The following is an 11,105-nucleotide window of genomic DNA, read 5'->3' as shown; positions in this document are numbered from 1 at the left end:
TGAAGTGAGTAAAGGTGGAGCTTCATGACAATTTGAGCCATCATAGCCCTGCCCCACAAATGGCAGCATTGAACAGCAGGGGCTGCCCCTTACTGCGACATCTTGTCCCCGTGCACTGCGCCAGAGACGTTTTCAATATTGTCAATTATATTTATTTCAAACTCCTCTGCATCCTGCCAGTACTCAGTCACAGCATGGATGAACCATCATGTGTTATAGACAAGTGTCACCTACACACACTGGGGGTCAGACTGTCAATTGACCCAGCAACAACGTTGTGACACGAAGCACAAAGTGTCATATCTCATTGATGCCGCCAGGTCCTAGTGAAGTGTGAGGCTGCCTCTGCCACGTGTAGCCGATAGAACAGGTTCTAAGAGGTTGTATTTTGCAGTGTGAACCCTCATCTACAGGGCGGTTAAACCATAGACTTCAGCACACGCTAAAGGAAAAGCAGTAACAGACAAGCAATCTAGTCATCTTTATTAGATATCAATGTATTTATATGGTAAGTATCGTCCTGGCATAGATGACAATGATACACACCTCACATTCAAAATACAAATGACATTCATAAATATAGTACCCCCAGGTACTATGTGGAGCTGAGTGACAGCTATTTACAATCAGTCCATCTGACACTAGTTTCTGTAACAGTCCAGGCTATAGAACAACTCCAGCCAAACATATGCAGAAAGTATGGTGACTACATCCATGGGGAAGGAATACACCTCATCGTTATCCACGGCCATATATTGGGTCTCCTAACTCTCGGAGACAAGTTGAGGAGTCTAAATAATTAGTCATGTGACCAATAATTCCATTTATATTCATTGTAAATCTTTACTAGAAGCAGCACCTGTATCCATTTTCCCAGTCATTAATAAATAACTTAGCAATAAAACTTAATTTCCTTTCCTCCCCACGCAAAGGGGAAGGAACCTCATGTATATAAGCATCAGTGAACCAGCTTGGGGCTAAAAATACAAATTAAGTGCTAAAGGACTGAATATATAAAAAAAAAACCATTGTTGTTTTACATAGTTTATGTGATCGCCTTATTAACTCTCCCTGCAAACCTCACCAGTTAGTACAGTTGCCATTGTTTGACCACCCTTCCAGTGCTCTCCACTTATTGAGATGTGAAAATCCTCTCAATGCAAAAGCGTGCGGCAAGGTCCAGAAAAGAATGTAAAGATTGCAGGTAGGAGAGACAACCCCCTTCTGTCTACTCACAGCCTGCACAGAGGTATAGTAAAGCTATTAGCAAATTTCATTTTAAATATAAATGTTGCAGTCCCTTTAATCTTACAGCTCCTCTAACTGTTGCATTTTGCAGTTGCTTCAATAGGTCATCTTGTGTCTCAAATTCCAATCCAGGGTGATTTAGAAACATTAACATAAACACTGTTGGAAGCATAAAACAGGTCTGGAAATAAAATTAAAAAACAAACCAAAAACATCTAATCCCCCTTTCTTGAAAGTCCTATTTTATAAATGCAGGTACATAATTGAGAGCACTGGAAAAAAGAACCTGCAGATCTATTCTGCAACTAGTGAACACAGCTTGTGCAAGCTTCAAAATAGTGATCATCATAGTATTAGAAGGGCCTCATTGATGTCAAATGCCAGACAGACCGAAAAGGCATCATCTACATCCATGATCCAGCTGCTATTTGAAGTGCCACATTTATGTCCGTCACTGTTTGAGGTCTGGAGATGGCTGTACAAAGGCATTTGGAGCCCTGAAATTTGAATCCAGCATTTCACACACAGATTTACCTAAATTAAGATTTGCAAATATTCAGCCATTCCCAATAGATATTTTTTCAGTGGTCTTCATCCTAATCTTCAACCTTTTTCCCACGCGGGCATTTGTGTAACGCCAAAGTCTTTGTAGGTTTTCTGCCTAACGTTTGGCCGTTGTAACAGCGACCCAATTATTTTGTACTATATATATATTATATTTCTACAGCCAACAGGGCAAGCAGCAAAATTATATATACATACACACCTATAAATAAAATGTTCCATTTAAAAAGAAATACAACCCTAATTACACTAAAATTAAAAATCTCTATTCTTAACCTTTTAAAAAAGTAAAAAGATCAATTCATTATCAAACATGAATAAGCTTTTTTTACAGGGGGAGGGGGAGTTTAGTGACTCAGTGCGTCTTCATTCAAAATGTATTCTAGTTAGTCTCTCCGGGCGAGTCTTAATGAGCCAAATCAGTGTGACTGGCGCTCAAACCTCTCGAGTCGGTCAGACAATTATTTCGCTCCTGTGTAAAGTGGAAAAGAAAAAGTAAACAGTTACCAATAGAACATATTGTATACAACACCTACATCATCTGTAATCCTTATCAGTTATTGATTTAACTGCCAAGACTATCAGTGGAAGGTTGTAGAACTACATGTATCTGCATGCTAGCCCTCCCTCAGGGCATGTAGATCCAGAGGATCTGGGGTGGCAGTGGGGGGGTAGATCTGCAGCTAGAACCCCTATATACTGGAAGTATAACATTATAATATTATATATATACTTATATATACTCTTATGGCTTATATAGCTCTTGCCCGTCTTGAAGCTCCTGCAATCTTCGATGGGCCAGCCGTAGCGTGTCCTTTGTGTACAGCCAGCTCCCTCCATTAAAGTCATTTTGCCAGTGGTTTCAGATTTGAACGCAACAGGGCAAAAGTTAATTTGCACAACTCCGTTCAAATCCATGGCAGTCAGGGCAGATTACAGGGGGTCCACCAAACATGGTAGACACTTCAGGACCAGTACAGATTACCTGCTGATTGGGCAATGTACTTACAGTACATTGCCCAAGTTCATCCGCTCCTTCCCTGCCCTGTTCCGCCCTTCAAATCATAGGCAGTCATAAAGGGCCATTTGCGTTTGAACATGAATTGCGTGCAGTTGGCTCCATTGGGGCAAGTTCTGGTACATGCGCAAAACTATCTCACGCACGATAGACTATGCAAATGGACAAGTCCGAAGATGAATCGGGTCCCCTGTCACCACTGTAATGTTATTTCAATGGATAAATACATTTGTTAAATGTAGATCAATGTCCCATTAAAGAGACTAAGGAGATCTGTGAGACGATAGGAGTCTCTGCTTAGAATTATGCTTTATATATTGAATTAGATTTACAAGGACAAATAAAAATTTTCTGAGTGCTACAGTGAATCTTTCTGATATCTTTTGTGTTATTCATGATTAAATGCAGACAGTACAGCATGTATTGTATTGTACTGTGCAGTGTTTATGCTTCATGATCCAAGCTGAAGGACATTGTGTACTACTATAACTTGGAGCTGTTTGGTACATTACTTTCATACTACCATAATACACAGATCAGTCCCCCCCACCCCTCAAACATGGATGAAAACTTCATTTATGACCAGGCAGATAACCCTTCAACATTCATTACATATCCCCCACATGATTAGGGTTTGACACTGAGTGCGCCAACAAGCCATAATTAATAGTAGGTGACAATTACGTTGGTAACATACATGAATGAAGAGCTGGAACTGAAGAAAGTTGCAGCGTGTTAGTTTGTCATTATGTTAGTAACGAGCACTGGACAGGTGTCACGCAAGCACAATTAAAAGCAATTTCCGTTTAAGTTCCTCGACTACGGAACAGGATAAGTTGTAAGAGAAATCTACACCATTGAGCATAAAAGGGAGATGTTGTATTTTAACAGTCCCCCTTAAAGAACAATGAATTCCAGTTTGGGGGGCTCTGGGTTGCTAATCATGGCATATAGGTAGCATTGGGCTTCATTCACATCCACACAGCTGACACACGGCAGGTTCTTGTCCTGCACACGAACACGCTAGTACTACGTGATGATGTAAGAACATGAGTGTGCCTCTTACTTGCATGTGGTCCTCAGCAGCCTTGCCGCCCGTGTTAAGAACATTCAGAGAACTGGCACGCTTCATGCTGCAACCAGGAGAGTGGACATGCAAGGACAAACCAATGAGAATCACTGGAGGACTAGACACAGTAATACAAATCATACCAACTGGGAAGGAAAAGGCTATCACAGTTCTGTTCCTTCAGTCTCAACATCAGTGCTGTTTACTGTAACTCTCCCCTGACTACATCCCGTACACTATAAGTGGACGTGTGTCCCTACATTAAACAAAACCATTTTGTAATTACCCTATAATTTACATTCTGCACAGTGGTGCTATCAAATCAACAACAAACTTACCAGGAAAAAAAATGGAAGTTACAAAATCATAATATCTAAATACATTTCTTGGAACAAATAATGAATGTATTTAGATTTGAGGTCCTATTTATGGTAGATAATTCATGGTGTGACGTCCCTGCCACCCACCCTCAAGGCCAACACATCTTGGGGCTCACAGGCAGGAACTCTGCAAATGTCCCTCAGAGTACAAGGCCCGAGTCAGTATTGTTCTTTTCTCTTATGTCCGAGGCACGAGTCATATTTAGTCTGTCCTAGTACATCTGGCTGTCTTCTGGCATCTCCAGCAGCTTTATACATTATACAAGAAATCCTTCATCAGACACCCTGCAACATATTTATGAACACTTCTTGCTGATTTCAGGTTTATGGTAATATTTTAGTGTCATAACTTAGCTGGAAGATTATATCACTACTGCTGTGAGGCAGTTTTGGGAAAATTGAAGAGAAAACCTTGAGACTATTGTGTACCTTGCAGTCTTATACATTTTTTTTTTTTTTATACTTTGCACCAAATCAGTCAATAAACAGTTTGAAACAATGTCACAAAACCTTTACCATTACCTAAAGTGGTCTAAAACCCTAACAGCTGACAACACTTTAAATGTGCCTGTTCTCTGGTGATCACTATAAGAGCCACACTATCAGTACATGAGGCTCCAATCCCAAAAAAGCTGGAACGCAGCAGACAGAATTTCTGACCCATTCAGTGCAAGTCCTTACTATTCGTACGGACTGCAGTCCCCAGTGATGAAGACCTCTGTTTTCAGGACTCTCCAAAGCTACCATCACCTCCAACTGACCATCTGGCATGACGGGTAGGGTACGTTACTGCAATGCTTTTAATAACGACCCTGCGTATAAAGACATATATAATCCGATTGCCATAAAAGCAACCTGTTTGAAATGCTGACTTGCATTAATACAGACACAGAATATATCCGAACACACTACCTTGCAGACTGCTATCAATTCCGCACTCCCTGCAGGCCGGCACTTCCGTTTTACAAAACAAAAACAGACATTCAGCTTTGTGAATGTCAGCATTTCAAACAGGTCGCTTTTATGGCAATCGGATTACATATGTCTTTATACGCAGGGTCGTTATTAAAAGCATTGGATTAACCATTACCACTGGGCATGACAATCTACTACAGCAGCGTGTACAACCGCCAGATAGTACGTCCCCTTACCACGATAACCAAGATCTTCTCAGACAAGCCGATGAAGGGTATGTAATCACTACTAATTAGACTGTGGCTACCACCCGCTCACTGTGCCAGCACACACACAGTTGAAATTCACTGCACTGTGACCACAGCTTGAACAGATCCTATTTAAAAATAACAAGGAATACACACAGTGTACTGACGGAGACACCATGACATCCGACCTCCAACACTATACCAGATAGTTGCAACAGTCAATTCATAGTATGTAGGAAAAGAACAATTGTTTCACCTGAAGTCTGTATATGTGGGCATCGGAGCTCAAGAAGCAATGGTAGTAACTATACTGGTCATTATAGACTACTGGGGCCTTACGTACACTGCCTGACGTATTAATAATTACACCCTACAATATAGCACTGCTGGTGAGTTCTGAGACCAGAATCTGGGAGTCACGTTTAGGCAAAGTGTGCTCTGGTTAGAAAGAGCTGGAAGCAAGAACAAACAACACAAAACACGAGTATTCACATAAAACAGTCTGCATTAGTAGAAGGACCATGCAGGCTGACGGTCCGAGTCTGACGCTGGTTAGGAACAAACCCATTAGACGGTTAAAAGGGGGGGGAAAAAAAGTACATTTGATCATTAGAAGCAGCTTTCATTTACATACCACCTGATGCACAACCAATAAAAAGTCAAACAAAAAAATAAAAACAATGAATCGAGGTTAAAACTTAGTCCATTTATTCATGAACAAAAAGAGCTCCACACAGGTAACTGCAGGTTTAAAATGTTGCCCTAAGGTTTTTTTTTTGGTTTTTTTTGGAACAAAAAAAAATATAAGTAAAAATGTATTAATTGAGCACAATAGAAACAAACTTATTAAAAGGTCACCAATGTAAATCTATATATCAGATAATCTGATCCTGAATCTGATTTTTAGAAATAAATGAAATGATCTATTTGTTGTGCATCGTTTTTGTCCTCTGGAACCTTTGTACCTATAAAATAGGGGTAGGGAGAGCACATATGAAATAAAATATATATTGTAAGACATTTACCGGTAGCTATGTTTGGATGCATTTATGAGGTGTTCAGAACACAAGAATGTATTACAGCCATAAGGTTTGTGTTTTTGAATGGGGTGAGAGGAGTAGGACAATAGTAGTTTGGGGACTGTTACTGTTCCCAACATAAGAATTCATCTGCAGTCCATCATTTATGGAATCAGGAGAACGTGAACTTTCCTTTCTAGAACAGTATAAAACTGCCCATAGACCAGGTCCATCTGCCTACACCCACGTGGCTGATCATATGGATTAATCGGTTATCATGGACCTCAGACCACATGGGAGCTATTCATTCCATTGGATGATGACGGTACACACTGGCAGATCAGCCTCACAAACTGCCCAGCAGTACCGGATTGGCATTTCATCAATCCTGAGCGGATGTCAACAGAGCATTTTGGGGCCCAATTCAGTCTAAAATTAGCAAAATAGCCAACCATGGTCCTTTGTGCTTCAGTTATTAACAGTGCACACAGAGAAGGAAAAAGCTACTGACAGGAGATGAATATAAATCCCTGTGTAAACATGAACTTAACCAAAGAAAACTGACACATTGGGGCATATTCAATTGTTGGCATTTTTCCATGGTGGAGCCGCGAGCTGAAATTTAGCGTGAAATGTACCGCAAGAACGGTATTTTACGCGCACTATTACCGTAATGGCGGTAATAGTGCGCACGCCGCATTACTTTAGGCAGTTACGCCAACAATTGAATATGCTCCATTAAACGTTAAGTAACATCATGCGTCTTTTTATTTAATTTTAAACAATTTCATCAAGACAATATACAGCACCCTAAAAGATCTGTACAATCTCCAACAGGTCAGTTACTGGGACTATATTATTCCCCTGTGGACGCCTCCTTTTAAATTCAATTTAGGAGTATAATTTATTTAAAAACACAGCATGCCATAGTGAGTGCATACAGTGCAAAATGTGTGTGTGTTTGTTTGTTTTGTTAAATCATGTTAATCGTATAGATAAATGAAAAGATAAGTTACCCCTTAGTTAGTTTTGTTTTGTTTTAATAGGGCCACAAATCCCAAAATACAAGTTGGCTAAACAAAACCACATTTAAGATTATTATTTTGGTTATGGGGGGAATTTTTATGCCATGCACAACAGACTTCCTATATTTCTGTCTACTAAAGAACGCAGGTTTAGTGTTCCTTAAATTAATGATTAATGTAACATTTTCTGAATTGCTTTTCAAACAGCGAGAGGCGGCTCATCTCCTTCCTCCTTTATTGTCAAATGTGTTATATGTAACATTGGTTTAAAATGCCTATTGATATGTTATTACAGATAGGTAATGTGGATTAATTTAATGTATTGTTGGAACATCTTCAATGGAGATTAAAGGTAACGAAGGGCCTTGCAGCCCCCAAACTGTATTATGTTGCCCACTACTGACCCACACAGAGCGGAGGCAGCTTATTTATGGGGTAAACCTGTACACCCGACACTACAGCCTTCCTGTCATTGATCTCTATAATTCCTAGTGACCCGATAGGCTGAATATTGGTTTAGCCGACATACCAGCCTCTACTGTGCGTAGGAGACAGGCCCAGTATAAAGTGCATTATATTCTGCAGATGTGAAATAAAACTGGGAGAATTGTGTCATTTATTACATTACTTTACACAGACATATAAAAAAATATTATCTCTATACACTTTCTATTTACAAATCCACTTGTTCCCTCAAAAGTCTCTAAAATGAATGGCTGTAGCGGTACAAATATATGTCACATGGATTAGATTCTTCTGCATCCGACTCTGCGATCCCTGGAGAGTGTTTATTATATCACATACTGCACACAGTCTCACTGTACACACAGAGCCAGCATAATCCTCCTCCATCCGTCACAGTGCTAAGCTACAGGAAGCGCCAGTAAGCCCAGCTAGCAATGGATAATTACCCAGGATTCTTTGGATCACCGTCCCGCGCGCTGCCTCCCTTCAGCTTCCTAACCAGCTTCTCGCTGCTGCGTCTAATGGAGGCGCGGAGTTTGCTAAAGGAGCCGCTGCGTTTTAACGATCCAGTGCCATCCTAGAACAGAAGGTTTAACATACATGAAAATGCATTTCGTCTATACAGGATCAGTCTCAGGCAAACCAAGCTACAGAAAAAACACGCTCTATATTTTATTTATATTATAGAGAATTATTGAGTTTTAAGGTGCAACTACTACATAGGAATTTATAGTCAGCCAGTGAGGCCTTTCCCACCACAAAACTTAGAATTCATATTATGTTTCATTCAGAGGGACAATGAGCACAGAATCCACCTTTATATACTTTTGTAGGATGGGGAGATCTATTACATATATATGACCCAAGCTTAGACAAATGTGAAAATGTACCACATCCATATACCTTATTCATTTTATTCTGTCATGGTAATTTAGAAAGTGTGTTCTGTTTTAAAGTTTGCCAATTATCTGCACACAGAAGAATATGTCCTATGAAGTCATATGAACTTCAGCCCCCGATATCACCAGTCTTAGTGATCTCCTGTATTATCACATACAGCCTCCCCTGTGTGTTTAATGTTATATAAGATATTACTTGTTTATTCTCACTTAGCTGTAACTTGTGCATGAAAAAAAGTGGCTGTGAATTACCCAACACTTTATTTTGTTTTATAAAATAAAGCAAAAAGTATAACAATATAGACAGGGAGCAATTCCTGCAGGAACACAATTAGGTTTAATGTAAATATTTCAAATTATTTTTAATATAAACTATGTTTGATACTTTATTTTCTCATTGTTAGTACATATATTTTTTTTTGTCAATTATTTTTGAAAACAGGAAAAACTTTAGCTAGTTCTAAAAACAGACATTATGACTGGAATATTCTATTAGGTAGTAGGCACACAGACAGCCAGTGGACCCCCCCCCCCTATACACACACCCCTCGAGGCAGCCAGACACCCCCCCCCCATACACACACCACGAGGCAGCCAGACACCCCCCCATACACACACCTCAAGGCAGCCAGACACCCCCCCATACACACCCCTCGAGGCAGCCAGACACCCCCCCCCCCCCCATACACACACCTCAAGGCAGCCAGACACACCCCCATACACACACCTCAAGGCAGCCAGACACCCCCCCATACACACACCTCAAGGCAGCCAGACACCCCCCCATACACACACACACTCGAGGCAGCCAGACACCCCCCCCATACACACACACCCCTCCAGGCAGCCAGACACCCCCCCCATACACACACACCCCTCCAGGCAGCCAGACACCCCCCCCCCCTCCCCCCATACACACACCTCTCCCAGAAGCAGCCAGACATACACATAGGAGAGACACTTCTAGGTGTTGGAAAATATTGATTATGCAATAAATATTCCCCTTATGTTAATAAACATTTATGTGACTATGTTCTAATTTAATATAAGCAATGTACAGCAGACACACATTTCTCCCAATGAGCCAGAAGCAGATCAGATAAGAATACCACAAAATCAGTTGACCTAAATTACAAGTTAGCAAGTGTGTGCGTGTTTTTAGAATGTGCCCTTGTATTTATCTTGGTACCATTCTTGGGAAGGGTTACAGATGTAATGTCTGAAGTGCAAACTACAACACCTGGCAACAATCTCAGCCTTATTCCCCATGACTACTTGTAAGTAGTGCCCGCGATGATTGCACGTGTACGGGAATCTCTACCCAGCGTACATACTTGTATTTTAGGTTTGAAGGTTCCTTAACAGAAAACCGGCATAAGAGGCCCAACAAGCAGACAAGAGACACGGGTGCAGGTCAGTTCGAGAGAGTTTATTAGAAGTTAGAAAGACTTATACACAAATCACCATACACTTTAAGGATTAGTAGAAGAAGCATGACGGCCAAAAAGTGACACTAAGACTGAAATAGCTCTAAATCCAATTACAATTCACGGTGGAAGATCCATAAATCCATCTTCGATGGTAACCACACAATGGGTCTCCACAGCCCATGTCAAGCACTTGCAGAACATGCAGCGTACAGCTTCTGTGCAGAGGTCCTGATCATGCCGTTTACAGACCTCAAGATATTAATAACCTTCCATGATAGAGCAGCTAGTGACTTAATACATTATAAGAACACATCGCTTTATGATCAGATTACAATTCTCCATAGCTAGATTACAGGATGACAAGGCGACAAAATGTACTGTGTTAAAGGGGGGGGAGGTGGGGAAGAAAGTGGCAGCTCTGGTGGTGAAAAGTCAATTTACAAGGGAAGTTTGTGTGACAACTTGGACGGGAAGGCTAGGACACAGCGGTCAGTACTGGAGAGAGAGGTTAAAGCTTGAAGATGGAGTACGTCCGTCATGCAGGAGACAGAATTAGAGTCACACAAGGCATCTAGGCCTGTGGAAGGAAATGGAGAGAGAGAGAAAAACACATCTCCGTGAAACCGCTGGAGACTTAATGAGTAGTTTACCCCGTCTGACAGCTCTGTCACAGTATTTCTAGGTCAGACACCCCGACCTTCTCTTATCAGAGGACATCACCAGCAGGTAGCAAAAAAAAAAATGAATCAAAAAATAAAAAGCTTTAACTTCTGTCCAGACAGCTTACAAGGGATTTTTGAACTAACAGATAAGACATATAATACT

General features: G+C 40.8%; 1 protein-coding gene across 10 annotated transcripts in view; it reads right to left on the bottom strand.

Annotated features, from left to right (window-relative positions):
- Window positions 1-462: 462 nt before the first annotated feature.
- KLC1 (kinesin light chain 1) overlaps window positions 463-11,105 on the bottom strand; it is a 47,401-nt gene continuing 36,758 nt past the window's right edge. For 5 of the 10 annotated variants that reach the window (XM_075192509.1, XM_075192507.1, XM_075192510.1 and 2 more), the window contains exons 14-16: window positions 8,398-8,528; window positions 3,897-3,963; window positions 463-2,284 (exon numbers count right to left, since the gene is read on the bottom strand). In XM_075192509.1, coding sequence (XP_075048610.1) covers window positions 2,219-2,284; window positions 3,897-3,963; window positions 8,398-8,528 — 264 coding nt within the window. In that variant the 3' untranslated portion in view covers window positions 463-2,218. Of the gene's footprint in view, window positions 2,285-3,896; window positions 3,964-8,397; window positions 8,529-10,264; window positions 10,858-11,105 lie in introns of those variants that run through there. The other 5 variants (XM_075192512.1, XM_075192515.1, XM_075192516.1 and 2 more) reach the window with 2 other exon arrangements.

The sequence above is a fragment of the Mixophyes fleayi genome, chromosome 12 (genome assembly GCF_038048845.1).
Source record: "Mixophyes fleayi isolate aMixFle1 chromosome 12, aMixFle1.hap1, whole genome shotgun sequence".
Lineage (NCBI taxonomy): Eukaryota > Metazoa > Chordata > Amphibia > Anura > Limnodynastidae > Mixophyes > Mixophyes fleayi.
This window is presented reverse-complemented; position numbering and strand designations above follow the sequence as displayed.